At 43.9% G+C, this 15,979-nt stretch overlaps 1 protein-coding gene across 1 annotated transcript in view; it reads right to left on the reverse strand.

The window, feature by feature from the left end:
- The window catches only part of LOC110514596 (TBC domain-containing protein kinase-like protein), a 63,279-nt gene that overhangs the window by 46,837 nt on the left and 463 nt on the right, over nucleotides 1–15,979 (reverse strand). Inside the window, exons 2-12 of the mRNA XM_090210241.1 lie at nucleotides 15,625–15,877; nucleotides 8,412–8,484; nucleotides 7,412–7,526; nucleotides 7,140–7,213; nucleotides 4,610–4,751; nucleotides 4,351–4,411; nucleotides 3,721–3,782; nucleotides 3,180–3,241; nucleotides 2,714–2,862; nucleotides 2,225–2,363; nucleotides 226–325 (exon numbers count right to left, since the gene is read on the reverse strand). Of these exons, the coding sequence (XP_090066367.1) occupies nucleotides 226–325; nucleotides 2,225–2,363; nucleotides 2,714–2,862; nucleotides 3,180–3,241; nucleotides 3,721–3,782; nucleotides 4,351–4,411; nucleotides 4,610–4,751; nucleotides 7,140–7,213; nucleotides 7,412–7,526; nucleotides 8,412–8,484; nucleotides 15,625–15,817 (1,170 nt within the window). The 5' untranslated portion in view covers nucleotides 15,818–15,877. The remainder of the gene's footprint in view (nucleotides 1–225; nucleotides 326–2,224; nucleotides 2,364–2,713; nucleotides 2,863–3,179; nucleotides 3,242–3,720; nucleotides 3,783–4,350; nucleotides 4,412–4,609; nucleotides 4,752–7,139; nucleotides 7,214–7,411; nucleotides 7,527–8,411; nucleotides 8,485–15,624; nucleotides 15,878–15,979) is intronic.

A 15,979-nucleotide genomic window follows, 5' to 3' on the forward strand; every position in this document is an offset into this window, starting at 1 on the left:
CTGTTGTGTGGTGTTGGTAGAACACCGGTCATTACAGTCCAAGTAGAGACCTGTTGTGTGGTGTTGGTAGAACACTGGTCATTACAGTCCAAGTAGAGACCTGTTGTGTATATTGGTAGAACACTGGTCACTACAGTCCAAGTAGAGACCAATGCACTACTAAAATGTCTTGCTCCTGTTATTGTACAGTAATGTTAAATCTATTAGTCACAGTGGTGTCCTCACGTTCTTCAGCTGGCACAGAGACAGTGTGACGGTGGTGTCATCCAGGAGGAAACTCCTGTCCCTGCCTTGGCCAAACGACTCGCCATCCTCCAGCAGGAAACTAACACAGACATTGAATTCAACATTTATTCATCCGGATGAGAAACTGTATAATAGCATGGATCTACTTAAATATAATACACAGTGCCTTGCAAAAGTATTCGGCCCCCTTGAACTTTGCGATCTTTTGCCACATTTCAGGCTTCAAACATAAAGATATAAAACTGTATTTTTTTGTGAAGAATCAACAACAAGTGGGACACAATCATGAAGTGGAATGACATTTATTGGATATTTCAAACTTTTTTAACAAATCAAAAACTGAAAAATTGGGCGTGCAAAATTATTCAGCCCCCTAAGTTAATACTTTGTAGCGCCACCTTTTGCTGCGATTACAGCTGTAAGTCGCTTGGGGTATGTCTCTATCAGTTTTGCACATCGAGAGACTGACATTTTTTCCCATTCCTCCTTGCAAAACAGCTCGAGCTCAGTGAGGTTGGATGGAGAGCATTTGTGAACAGCAGTTTTCAGTTCTTTCCACAGATTCTCGATTGGATTCAGGTCTGGACTTTGACTTGGCCATTCTAACACCTGGATATGTTTATTTTTGAACCATTCCATTGTAGATTTTGCTTTATGTTTTGGATCATTGTCTTGTTGGAAGACAAATCTCCGTCCCAGTCTCAGGTCTTTTGCAGACTTCATCAGGTTTTCTTCCAGAATGGTCCTGTATTTGGCTCCATCCATCTTCCCATCAATTTTAACCATCTTCCCTGTCCCTGCTGAAGAAAAGCAGGCCCAAACCATGATGCTGCCACCACCATGTTTGACAGTGGGGATGGTGTGTTCAGGGTGATGAGCTGTGTTGCTTTTACGCCAAACATAACGTTTTGCATTGTTGCCAAAAAGTTCAATTTTGGTTTCATCTGACCAGAGCACCTTCTTCCACATGTTTGGTGTGTCTCCCAGGTGGCTTGTGGCAAACTTTAAACGACACTTTTTATGGATATCTTTAAGAAATGGCTTTCTTCTTGCCACTCTTCCATAAAGGCCAGATTTGTGCAATATACAACTGATTGTTGTCCTATGGACAGAGTCTCCCACCTCAGCTGTAGATCTCTGCAGTTCTGATCAGTCTTCTCCTTGTATGAGCTGAAAGTTTAGAGGGACGGCCAGGTCTTAGTAGATTTGCAGTGGTCTGATACTCCTTCCATTTCAATATTATCGCTTGCACAGTGCTCCTTGGGATGTTTAAAGCTTGGGAAATCTTTTTGTATCCAAATCCGGCTTTAAACTTCTTCACAACAGTATCTCGGACCTGCCTGGTGTGTTCCTTGTTCTTCATGATGCTCTCTGCGCTTTTGACGAAACTCTGAGACTATCACAGTGCAGGTGCATTTATACGGAGACTTGATTACACACAGGTGGATTGTATTTATCATCATTAGTCATTTAGGTCAACATTGGATCATTCAGAGATCCTCACTGAACTTCTGGAGAGAGTTTGCTGCACTGAAAGTAAAGGGGCTGAATAATTTTGCACGCCCAATTTTTCAGTTTTTGATTTGTTAAAAAAGTTTGAAATATCCAATAAATGTCGTTCCACTTCATGATTGTGTCCCACTTGTTGTTGATTCTTCACAAAAAAATACAGTTTTATATCTTTATGTTTGAAGCCTGAAATGTGGCAAAAGGTCGCAAAGTTCAAGAGGGTCGAATACTTTCGCAAGGCACTGTAACTACATTATCTGAGACAGTTCAGTAGAAAGACCTGCTGTATATAACTACATTATCTGAGACAGTAGAAAGGCCTGCTGTACATAACTACATTATCTGAGACAGTTCAGTAGAAAGACCTGCTGTACATAACTACATTATCTACAACAGTAGAACGACATGCTATGTATAACAACATTATCTGAAACAGTCCAATAGGTAGAAAGGGTGTATTGTACAGTACTTGGGCAGGGTGCAGACGGGAGGCTTGGACTGGATGATCTCCTTGTTGGTCAGTTCCTTCTCCAGGTCTCCTCCCGCCAAACACCACAGGTGGTACACCTCATCTATGGCCCTCTCCCCCAGGTACTCCTCATCATCATCTGGGACATGATTGATAGATTCATTTAACTATCTAATACATTCAAAATCAGTCACATTTCAATTCATTTCATAGTATGCAGGATAGTCCAAATTGATAACAATTGCCACTGTTTTCCAGGGATTCCTGGGTTCCATTAAATCCCACACTAAGCATCAAGGATGATACATGGGGTCCTCTACATGGGATAATGTGGTCGTCTGAGATGTATCCTTTATCCATAGAGCCAGGTCTACAATGGTAAACAACTATTTATTTTTATAATGTATGTGCGTCCGTAAGTGTGTGTTTGCGTGTGTGTGTCCATGCGTGTGTGTGGCCATGTCAGGGCATGCATGTGTGCACTCTGACCTTTGCAGAGCTGGCTGATGTCCTCTGGTAGCTCCAGGTGGGCACAGCGCAGGGAGGAGGAGAACAGCCCGACGGGCTGCTGGAACGGGGCGTAGAGACACGACACGCCCTCAAACACTGGGTCAACCAGCAGCTCTGCAGGGGTGGGCCTGGACGGAAGCACAGAGTGAAATCTCTTTTCTGAACATGCATCAAAAACATATCGACGCACTTCATCAAAAGTTCAGATTTCACGACAAAAATGTTATGTGAAGTGTTCTCAAATGTTCTCTCTAAACGTACCATGTTCTCATTTGGGCATGTTTTTGATCACTTTCCCTGTTATTACCCTGTTATTACCCTGTTATTACCCTGCAGATAGTTCGGCTGCATGACAAAAGTACCTGGAGAAAGCATGGAGAATGGGCCTCCCAACAGGAAATGATAGCCAACACAACATGATATAAAACATCTCTGGTCGAGTTACCTTCTGGAGGGCAGGAAGATCAGGCATTTCCTTAATAATGTCAGGACGTTCTCAGGCAGCTCCTGTAACAGAACGTTGACAATCACATTAGTTATGCTACAATCCAGACCCACAGCCCCAATCTCCCTTTGCTTTTATGGCTTTTCAGCATCCTAAAGAAATAAAATAGCCTGAGAAAGGTTAAAAGCCTTTTTACAAGGGAAACACTTTGGCAAATGGAGGACATATGAATTTCATTAGCACACATATACTCACAAACAGATGCGCGCACAAACACACACAGCTAGCGGTTACAAGTTACAGGGCATCGTTTTGGTATTTGATGAAGTGTCGTCATTTACAATCACAATCGTCTCTGGACCAACAATACAGCATATAGTAAGGTGTAGTCTTTTATATACATCATAAAACATGACTTTACCACACATTAGGCAATCTACACATTAGGCAAACTAGGAATTCTAGGACAATCAACCTTTCTTAGAGTGGTTTTAGCGGGCCAGTGTAATAAACAGTGACTTGTGATTGATTTCAAACTCACCCTAATCGCATCCAAGCATCCGTGCTCCTCTGCAAGGACTGTGACTATGTCGTCAATGCAACCTGAGAACAACAAAACACAGACCACCATGTCATAAACAATGAACAACCCCATCATAAACAATGAACAACCCCATCATAAACAATGAACAACCCCATCATAAACAATGAACAACCCCATCATAAACAATGAACAACCCCATCATAAACAATGAACAACCCCATCATAAACAATGAACAACCCCATCATAAACAATGAACAACCCCATCATAAACAATGAACAACCCCATCATAAACAATGAACAACCCCATCATAAACAATGAACAACCCCATCATAAACAATGAACAACCCCATCATAAACAATGAACAACCCCATCATAAACAATGAACAGCCCCATCATAAACAATGAACAACCCCATCATAAACAATGAACAACCCCATCATAAACAATGAACAACCCCATCATAAACAATGAACAACCCCATCATAAACAATGAACAACCCCATCATAAACAATGAACAGCCCCATCATAAACAATGAACAACCCCATCATAAACAATGAACAACCCCATCATAACCAACCTGTGGCTCACCAGGCTGATGGACATGGCAACACGTTCACTTACCCAAGGTGATGATGAACTTCAATCTCTCGCTTATTTCAATGTTCTGCAGTAGTCTTCTACCCTGTGAATAAAAGGTTGATAGTGCATGAGGACAGAATGACTTCCTCCTAACCACAACATCACACTTTACTTGAACCCTCAAATCAATGGCTATATAACACTGTCATAACATCTGTTAATGACAGTCCTGACTTCTGACTGACAGCTCAATCAAATAATCAATCATTAGGTCAAGACATGGGGGTTTAAGAGAGCTTACGGCACACAGCTCAAAGAGCAGGACTCCCAGGGACCACACGTCTGTCTTGGGCCCCGAGGGAAGAGGGTTCTCCCCCTGGGAGGGGTCACTAGGGTGGACTGAGCCCTGGGCGATGACCTCAGGAGCCAGATAGGATGGGTACCTGTGGACAGAGATAGTCAGAGAGTCAGAGAGGGGGTCAAAGGTCAATTGAATACCCTGCAAGACATAGTAAACTTGAGAGCGTTGAGGTCGTCTTGAATTAAATACAATGAAACCTGTTTGCAACAGATAACATTTGACAATGAACAGACTTTGATGATTAATCTACCTAAATATTCCAGGTACTTCCTGTTTTGTTGAAGTCATTGTTTAAGTGATGCATGTACAGTACGTTGCTTCATATCAAGGAATCTCCGTAAACACTAGACAGATAAGCTTATTTCATCTTCAAAACAGATGTTTTACTTGGAGACTAGATAACACAGGACATCAGAGGCAGCGGCAAACACACACACACACACACTCATTCCCCCATTCAACAACAGGCTATTACCCACAAAAACTTTCTAAAACATGAGGGCCTTTGGGATTTGGATAAGACTTCAGCTATGTATTACAGTACTTATTACAGAAACAATGGATTACTTTAATATCTAAAACCTGGATATCATAATGGCTGGTCATGGATCACATCAACACCATTATCCCAGAAACCCTAGACCCACCCCAATTTGCATACCGCACCAACAGATCTACAGATGATGCAATCTCGATTGCACTCCACACTGCCCTTTCCCACCTGGACAAAAGGAACACGTGAGAATGCTATTCATTGACTACAGCTCAGCGTTCAACACCATAGTACCCTCAAATCTCATCACTAAGCTAAGGACCCTTGGACTAAACTCCTTCCTCTGCAACTGGATCCTGGACTTCCTGACGGGCCCCCCCAGGTGGTAAGGGTAGGTAACAACACATCTGCCACGCTGATCCGCAACACTTGGGCCCCTCAGGGGTGCATGCTCAGTCCCCTCCTGTACTCCCTGTTCACTCATGACTGCACGGCCAGGCACGACTCCAACAGCATCATTAAGTTTGCTGATGACACAACAGTGGTTTGCCTGACCACCGACAACGATGAGACAGACTATAGGGAGGATCAGAGACCTGGCCGTGTGGTGCCAGGACAACAACCTCCCCCTCAAAGCGATCAGGAGAAAGGAGATGATTATAGGAAAAGGAGGACCGAGCATGCCCCCATTATCATCGACGGGGCTGCAGTGGAGCAGGTTGAGAGCTTCAAGTTCCTTGGCGTTCACATCACCAACAAACTAACATGGTCCAAGCACACAAAGACAGTCGTGAAGAGGGCATGACAAAACCTATTCCCCCTCAGGAGACTAAAATGATTAGATCCTCAAAAGGTTTTACAACTGCACCATCGAGAGCATTCTGATGGGTTGCATGAATGCCTGGTATGGCAACTGCTCGGCCTCCGACCGCAAGGTACTACAGAGGGTAGTGCGTACGGCCCAGTACATCACCGGGGCCAAGCTTCCGGTCATCCAGGACCTCTATACCAGGTGGTGTCAGAGGAAGGCCCTAAAAATAAAAGACTCCAGCCACCCTAGTCATAGACTGTTCTCTCTGCTACCGCACGGCAAGCGGTACCGGAGCACCAAGTCTAGGTCCAAGAGGCTTCTAAACAGCTTCTACCCCCAAGCCATAAGACTCCTGAACAGCTTATCAAATGGCTACCCATACTATTTGCATTGCCTGTCCCCCCCAGCGCTACTCTGTTATTATCTATGCATAGCCACTTTAATACTTACATGTACATAATTACCTCGACACCGGTGGCCCCAGCACATAGACTCTGCACCGATACCCCCTGTATATAGCCCCCCTATTGTTATTTACTGCTGCTCTTGAATTATTTGTTATCTCTTATTTTTAAGGGCTTTCCTTAAACTGCATTGTTGGTTAAGGGCTTGTAAGTAAGCCTTTCACTGTAACACCTGTTGTGTTCGGCGCATGTGACAAAATGTGATTTGATAAACAATAGATTGACCATTACACATACATGTCATAGTAATGCATCTCATTCTGTTTCACAAACAGCATTTAAATACTGTGTTGTGTTCACAGAGGGACCTATGACCTTCATTACCAGAAGATCCACAGTACTGCAAGTTCCAGACGTTCCAGGTTCACAATCTTCCATTATCATATCATAATTATCTCTATATGACAGTGGACCATGTATTGCTTTTAAGATTAATAGATTAATATAGATTAATTGGTAGAGCGTGGCGCTTGCAGGCCAGGGTTGTTGGTTCAATTCCCATGGGGCACCAGTACGAGAAAAAAAAGTATGAAAATGCATGCACTCACTACTGTATGTTGCTCTTAGAGCGTCTGCTAAATGACTAAATGTTGAAAAAATGTGTTTTCACTGCCTAATCTAATGTCAGTCACAATTGATTAGCTTTTCACATCTATCGACACATTCGTTGCACATGGGAGGTTAGATGTGAACAGGACTTACCCAATAGGAAAGTCCACATCCGCCCCGTGGTCTGTCATGTAATAGAGCCCAAACTTAGCCAGCTTCACCTTGCCCTACAATGAAACAATGTTACATCTGACAATGTTCAATGTATTGATGGCCTTATGATAAATCAATAATGCATCAATAACGTGATGATAATCAGCCTGTTTAAACGAGAGCGCAGGTTTAACCAGGCTAGATGACAATGGCAAATGGCCTTAAATGCCTTTCCATTAGACCCCAACTGATAGGGAAGGGAGGTTACCTACCTTGCCGTCCATGAGGACATTCTGTGCATTGAGGGCTCTGTGAACCATCCCATGTTTGTTCATAAACTCTAGTCCCTCCAAGGCCTCATAGGCTATCTGGAGAACCCTCTCTGGGCTGTAACAGACAGACAAGGCCTGAGAAATCTTATATACACATTATAAAACTTGGGCGTAGCTTTAGGACCTGTGGTGTTTGGCTTGAAAACGGGTCATGTATGGTACTCGGAGTCGGTCTTTGTTTTCCAGCAGGTCATTGTGTGTAGTACTAAATATGTAGTCATTTCCCCCTGCCGGGTCTGTAGAGTTGAGGAGTTCATTCGGTAAGGGTTTTAGATGGAAGAGGTTTGTGTTATTATCGGTGTCAACCAGTAGATGGCAAGGGGAGTGCATAGTCTAGTCCTGAGGTAATGAAGCTATTCTTCTTTGTTCAGTTAAACCATGGTCATTCTACTGACAGAGAAATAGAACTGGGTCCTCTTAACATTCCATAACATAGTACATTATCACTGTACTACATCTATATATAGTCTTTATGTTGTGTAAATATTTTACTATATAGATATAGTGCCTTCGGGTATTATACTATTTCTTATCGTTGTAGCTTTGTCGAGAAGGAACCTGCAACTAAGCATTTCGTTGGACAGTGCATAACAACAAATCATTTGTAGACTGCAAATTAACCCGCAAGTATCCTAAACAGATGGAATATTCGTCTAAAACAGCCATTTCAAACCTTGCTTGCAGTTGTATACGATCACATATACAGTATCTCTCTATAATGTGTGGGAATACTCTAGAACAGATTCCAAAATTAAAATCACTTGGAGCTGATTTGCTGGTGTTTTTAGTCTTTTATGTCCAACTATAAAAATGCTAAATAAAATAACACTTCCTTTTTATATAAGAAAACTCAGGGCCCTAAATCAAATAACAGCCGGGCCAAATTCAGCCCGCCAGTTGGTCAACCCAGTGCAACTAATAAAAAAACTTGAAATCTTACCTGACAGTTTGAACCTGTTTCTGGAAATCATTTAGACTGCTTTCGTAGTGTTCCGTTACAACAACAAGTCGTTCTGGAAGAAGGAAGAAGAGAAGCTGTGAAACGGTAGATCAAAATTACATTGGTCAGCCCTGGCATTTTATTGATTTATATGTTTAATATGTGATTTCAAAACATCTGTTTTACGGTCTGCTGCTTGTTCTCCATTTATTTTTCTTCCAGCAAGGCTGGTATTTTGTTGTTTTTCCGACGAAGGAGTGTGCCTTTAAGTTAAAGGTTTAGCCACAACATGATTGGGTAAACATAGCCCAGAAGAATCTTCTAAATTAAACGCTAGCGCCATGTGTTGTGATAACATGCATATGTAATTACAACGCTTTAAAGCTGTACTCAGTCCTTTATAACTCCCCATCCACACAATAAATGGAAAAACAAAATGTGATCTACAAAACCTGACAACAAAGGGTTCAGCGGTCAGGACCTTAAAGCATGGTTTTGACTAAATGGAATACAGTACATGTCAGAATGGACTTTTCTCAGCAGGTTAGGAGAACTTTCACAGCAGTTTGGAGAACTAGGTAAAGGTTAGGAAAAGGGTTAGGGTTAGCTAAAAATGCACAAAAAAAAGATATACTTCAGACAGCAATTTGACATAAGCTTCTAGCCGTGACTAAAACATCTGGGCATAAAAAAGGATGAAACACAGCAGGCTAAAGTAAGCTTTTAACAACTCAGGAAGTCCATAATGACAGTGCTGTGTATACTTTGGCCAAAAATCATTAATGTGTCCAATAAAACCTGCATATTGTGGATTTGGGATGATTTCCGGTTTTTGTTGAGACTTTTAATAAAACACATTCTTGTGGTAATATGCTTCGCAAACAAAAGCGAAACAAGTTAGATTGTGCAGTTGGAGTTTGCCAAACACATCCAGTTATTTTACAGTGACTCGGATGAAACAGAAAACACTACTAAAAAACAGAGACATTGTTGAAAGCTGAGAGAGCCTCTTGAGGAAGTCTAACCTGTGATGAAGATTCTCTATATTTGCTCAACTGTAAATGACAAACTGGGGTACAAGTCAACATGTGAACTTATGGGTACGACCGCAATGAAGTCAATATGAACAGCCTCTTTTCACACAACAATACACAAGATTATTAGGTGTTTCTCAAAATAGAAAGGGAAGGTCAAGGCTCTGTTGGAATACACTCCGTTCCCCTCTTCCTTCTGAATGCACACCGTTCCCTCTTCCTTCTGAATGCGCACCGTTCCCTCTTCCTTCTGAATGCGCACCGTTCCCTCTTCCTTCTGAATGCGCACCGTTCCCTCTTCCTTCTGAATGCGCACCGTTCCCTCTTCCTTCTGAATGCGCACCGTTCCCTCTTCCTTCTGAATGCGCACCGTTCCCTCTTCCTTCTGAATGCGCACCGTTCCCTCTTCCTTCTGAATGCGCACCGTTCCCTCTTCCTTCTGAATGCGCACCGTTCCCTCTTCCTTCTGAATGCGCACCGTTCCCTCTTCCTTCTGAATGCGCACCGTTCCCTCTTCCTTCTGAATGCGCACCGTTCCCTCTTCCTTCTGAATGCGCACCGTTCCCTCTTCCTTCTGAATGCGCACCGTTCCCTCTTCCTTCTGAATGCGCACCGTTCCCTCTTCCTTCTGAATGCGCACCGTTCCCTCTTCCTTCTGAATGCACACCGTTCCCTCTTCCTTCTGAATGCACACCGTTCCCTCTTCCTTCTGAATGCGCACCGTTCCCTCTTCCTTCTGAATGCACACCGTTCCCTCTTCCTTCTGAATGCACACCGTTCCCTCTTCCTTCTGAATGCACACCGTTCCCTCTTCCTTCTGATTGCACACTAAGTAAGCATTTCACTGTTAGTCTACACCGGTTGTTTACGAAGCATATGATGAATAACATTTTATTTGATATTAATAGGACACCAGTCATATACAATAGTAGATGCCGAAAGGAAAGGGATAGGATTTAAAAGCTGCTGTCGGCCTGTCACGTAAGTACGAATCTCCCCTAGTCCTCTTTAGTATCACTCTCCATCCCACTCTACCAATACTAGGATATTTCTGGTAGTGGAGCATTGTCACGATACCAGTATCGCGATACTAGGATACCTGATTTTCCATGTATTCTTCCCAATCTCTGAAAGCCAGATACAGTCAAAGAGGAAAACAAGGATTCCACTACAAAGTCACTCAAGATGGCGCCGACAGAGATGGTCACCTCGCTTCGAGTCCTTAGGAAAGTATGCAGTATTTAGTTTAGATATTATTTAGTACATTGTTACCCCAGGAAGGCAGTCATCAATGACCTCTTATTACATACAGCCGGGAAGAACTATACGTCAACTTATCAACATTACGACCAGGAATATGACTTTCCCGAAGCGGATCCTCTGTTTGGTCCACCACCCAGAACAATGGATCTAATCCCAAAAGCCGACCCAAAACAACGGCGCCGCAGAAGGGACAGACGGAGCGGCCTCCTGGTCAGGCTCCGTAGACGCGCACATCGCCCACAGCTCCCGAGTATACTACTCGCCAATGTCCAGTCTCTTAACAACAAGATAGATGGAATTCGAGCAAGGGTTGCCTTCCAGAGAGACATCAGAGATTGTAACATTCTCTGTTTCATGGAAACATCAGTGGCGAGACATGGTAGTGATGACACATAGGCTTTGTTGATCTCTGCACCAGACAGGATGCTCTTGGCAACATACTTGGGGTCCAACATGTACGCTGCTGCATGTAAGGGCTTCAGGCAGAAGTCTTCACACATTTTGATGTATTTCAGAACTGCCGTTTCCTCTGCTTGGAGCAACAGTGAAGTGGGCAGGGCAGTACACACTTCTTCTCTTACATCTGCAAGCATCAGAACATCAGACAGGATGGCACTGTCTCCCTCAATCGTCCAATGTCTACTGCTATAGGTTTCTGGCGTTTCAGGCTGCTTTACCACCCTCTCCCAAAATACATCATCCAGGAGGATCCTCTTGATGGGGCTGTCCATATCGGCAGACTGTGATATAGCCATTTCTTGGAGAGACTCCTTCCCCTCCAGGAGACTGTCAAACATGATAATAACACCACCCCAACGGGTATTGCTGGATAGCTTCAATGTGGTGCTCTTATTCTTCTCACTTTGCTTGGTGAGGTAGATTGCTGCTATAACTTGATGGCCCTTCACATACCTAACCATTTCCTTGGCTCTCTTGTAGAGTGTATCCATTGTTTTCAGTGCCATGATGTCCTTGAGGAGCAGATTCAATGCATGAGCAGCACAGATGTGAGGGTAGGACTCCTCCACTTTAGACCAAGCAGCCTTCATGTCCGCAGCATTGTCTGTCACCAGTGCAAATACCTTCTGTGGTCCAAGGTCATTGATGACTGCCTTCAGCTCATCTGCAATGTAGAGACCGTTGTGTCTGTTGTCCCTTGTGTCTGTGCTCTTGTAGAGTACAGGTTGAGGGGTGGAGATGACGTAGTTAATTATTCCTTGCCCACGAACATTCAACCACCCATCAGAGATGATTGCAATACAGTTCGCTTTCTCTACAATTTGCTTGAACTTCACTTGAACTCTGTTGAACTCTGCATCCAGCAAATGAGTAGATAAAGCATGTCTGGTTGGAGAGGTGTACGCTGGGCGAAGAACATTCAGAAATCTCTTCCAATACACATTGCCTGTAAACATCAGAGGTGAAGCAGTTGCATACACAGCTTGAGTAAGACATTCATCAGCATTTCTCTGACTACGTTCCTCCATTGAGTCAAAAACACTTTGATTCCAGGAGGACCATGAGCTGTTGCTATCAGTAAGGTGTCCGATTCATCATTTCAACCTCAAATATAAGTAGAGGGACTTTTGTCAGAGGTTGCTTCTTGTGTGCGCTGAGGGAACTTTAAGCACTTCTGCATCTTTGTTGCATTCTTCACATATGATTTGGCACAGTATATGCAAATTTACACAGCTTTAATGGAAACAGGTGAATTAACACTCCTCAGTTAGGAGGCTCAAGCAAGCTAAACCCCACATGGTAGCAAAAACTAACTAGCAGAAATTGTTAACAAGTTAGAAATTATTTACACACACTTTGCTGTAGGCTACTATTTAGTAGTTAACAAAAAGTTATGTTTGTCATATAAAATATATTCACCCAACCCAGAATTGTAATCAAAACTCACCAGAAAGCATGTAGTCCTTGGCTCAGACAGTGTCGTAGTGTGGGCTCAATAGCATCTCATTAGTGTGCAAGATCTCGAGAATCAGCTGTACATGTGATGGAAGAATGCACTGTGCATGCAGAGGGTTGCATTGAATTCCATTGAATTGGGGATAGTTTAACCAAAATATGCCACAAGACCTAGAATTGACATGTGTATCCCACAAAAAATGTTCACTGTTATAAGCAAACTTTTTTGATGATTTAAGGAAAATTCCCAGGCTCAACTTCCCATGGAAAATCTCAAGAAAAATTCTGGAAATTTCCCAGAAAGTTTCAGACCCTTTGCAACCCTAATCCTGAAGCTGCATTTATTGTAGCTGGGGATTTTATACAAATCAAATTTGAGATCAAGGCTACCTAAATTCTATCAGCATATTGATTGCACTACGCGCAGGGGTAACACACTCGATCACTGCTACTCTAACTTCAGTGATGCATACAAAGCCCTCCCCCTCTCCCGTTTGTAGCAAATCCAACCACGATGCCATCTTTCTCCTACCGTTTTATAGGAAGAAACTCAAACAGGATGTACCAGTGACTAGAACCATTCAACGCAGGTCTGACCATTTGGAAGCCACGCTTCAGGACTGTTTTGATTACGCGGACTGGGATATCACGAGGACTGGGATACCGTCAGCCTCAGAGAACAACATTGATCTATACGCTGACTCTGTGAGTGAGTTTATAAAGAAGTGCATTGGAGATGTTGTACCCACTGTGACTATTAAAACCTACCCTAACCAGAAACCGTGGATGGATGGCGGCATTGTCGCAAAACTGAACTCGCGAACCATCGCATTTAACCATGGAAAGAGGTGTGGGAATATGGCTGAATATAAACAGTGTAGTTATTCCCTCCGCAAGGAAATCAAACAAGCGAAATGCTGGAACAGGGACAAAGTGGAATCACAATTCAATGGCTCAGACACGAGACACATATGGCAGGGTCTACAGGAAATCATGGAATACAAAAAGAAAACCAGCCACGACACGGACACCGACGTCTATCTTCCAGACAAACTAAACACCTTCTTTGCCCGCTTTGAGGAAAATATAGTGCCACCATCACATCCCGCTAACAAGGACTGCTCCCCCCCCCCCTTCTCCGTGGCTGATGTGAGTAAAACATTTAAACGTGTTAACCCTCGCAAGGCTGCTGGCCCAGACGGCATTCCAAGCCGCGTCCTCAGAGCATGCGCAGACCAGCTGGCTGGTGTAATCGCTCCTTATCCCAGTCTGCGGTCCCCACATGCTTCAAGATGGCCACCATTGTTCCTGTACCCAAGAAGGCAAAGATAACTGAACTAAATTATTACTGCCCTGTAGCACTCACTTCTGTCATCATGAAGTGCTTTGAGAGACTAGTCAAGGATCATATCACCTCCACCTTACCGGCCACACTAGACCCACTTCGGTTTGCATACCACCCCAACAGGTCCACAGACGATGCAATTGCCATCACACCGCCCTATCCCATCTGGACAAGAGGAATACCTATGTAAGAATGCTGTTCATTGACTACAGCTCAGCATTCAACACCATAGTACCCTCCAAGGTCATCATCAAGCTTGAGGCCCTGGGTCTCAACCCTTCCCTGTGCAATTGGGTCCTGGACTTTCTGACGTACGGTAAAGGTAGGAAACAACATCTCCACTTCACTCATCCTCAACACTGGGGCCCCATAAGGGTGCGTGCTCAGCCCCTTCCTGTACTCCATCTTCACCCACAACTGCGTGGCCATGCACGCCTCCAACTCAATCATTAAGTTTGTAGATGACACAACAGTAGTGGGCTTGATTACCAACAATGACTAGACAGCCTACAGGGAGGAGGGGAGGACACTGAGTGCGGTGTCAGGAAAACAACCTTTCACTCAATGTCAACAAAACAAAGGAGATTATCGTGGACTTCAGGAAACAGCAGAGGGAGCACCTCCCTATCCACATCGAAGGGACAGCAGGGGAGAAGGTGGAAAGTTTTAAGTTCCTGGGCGTACACATCACAGACCAACTGAAATGGTCCACCCACACAAGACAGTTTGGTGAAGAAGGATCAACAGCACCTCTTCAACCTCAGGAGGCTGAAGAAATTTGGCTTGTCACCCAAAACTCTGACAAACTTTTACAGATGCACAATTGAGAGCATCCTGTCGAGCTGTATCACAGCCTGGTACGGCAACTGCACCGCCCTCAACCGCAAGACTCTCCAGAGGGTGGTGCGGTCTGCACAACGCATTACCGGGGGCAAACTACCTGCCCTCCATGACACCTACAGCACCCGATGTCACAGGAAGGCCAAAAAGATCATCAAGGACAACATCCAACCGAGCCACTGCTTGTTCACACTGCTACCATCCAGAAGGCGAGGTCAGTACAAGTGCATCAAAACTGGGACCGAGAGACTGAAAAACAGCTTCCATCTCAAGGTCATCAGACTGCTAAACAGCAATCACTAACTCAGAGAAGCTGCTGCCTACATTGAGACCCAATCACTGGATCACTAGTCACTTTAAACAATGCCACTTTAATAATGTTTACATATCTTACATTACTCATATCATATGTATACACTGTATTCTCTACCATCTATTGCAACTTGCCTATGCCGCTCGGCCATCGCTCATCCATATATTTATATGTACATGTTCTCATTCACCCCTTTAGATGGGTGTATTAGGTAGTTGTTGGGGAATTGATTGATTATTTGTAAGATATTGCTGCACGGTCGGAACTAGAAGTACAAGCATTTCGCTACACTTGCATTAACATCTACACTCGCATTAAAATTTGATTGGATCTTTCACCATTCCAAGTAGGCCTATTTAAGGGCTATATCAGTGCTTTACCATTGGTGTATTCAGATCACTTTTACTCCAAGGAAGGTAGGTTGAGGGAGTGATGTATTTTCACTGTATCAAGAATAGGACCCAAAATACCCATTGACAAACAGACAGAGATGCGTAGTCCTACCATGCTTCCCTCTGGAGATGTCTACGTACTGGCAGAGCCTGGGGTGGGAAATGGTCTTGAGCAGCTGGAAACGGCCTAGGATCTTGATGGAGTTGGGGGTGAGGGGGAGGCCGTTGCTCCCGCACACATCGTGGGGGAGAGCCGAGGCAAAGAAGGTGAAGGCCCCTAGCTGGGCGTCTCTCAGTGGCCTCATGACTGCTCACTGCTCCAGTGTCCACTTCAGACAGTTGACAGCTCCACCAACCCACACACCCTATGGAAAACACAGAGACATTAGAGGCAGTGAAACAAATGATGAACAGTTTGTTAATGTTTACAAACACTCATTTTAATTTGAAACTATATCTAAACACAA

This window comes from Oncorhynchus mykiss, chromosome 19 (assembly GCF_057628025.1).
Source record: "Oncorhynchus mykiss isolate SJ-2025 chromosome 19, ASM5762802v1, whole genome shotgun sequence".
NCBI classification, from domain to species: domain Eukaryota; kingdom Metazoa; phylum Chordata; class Actinopteri; order Salmoniformes; family Salmonidae; genus Oncorhynchus; species Oncorhynchus mykiss.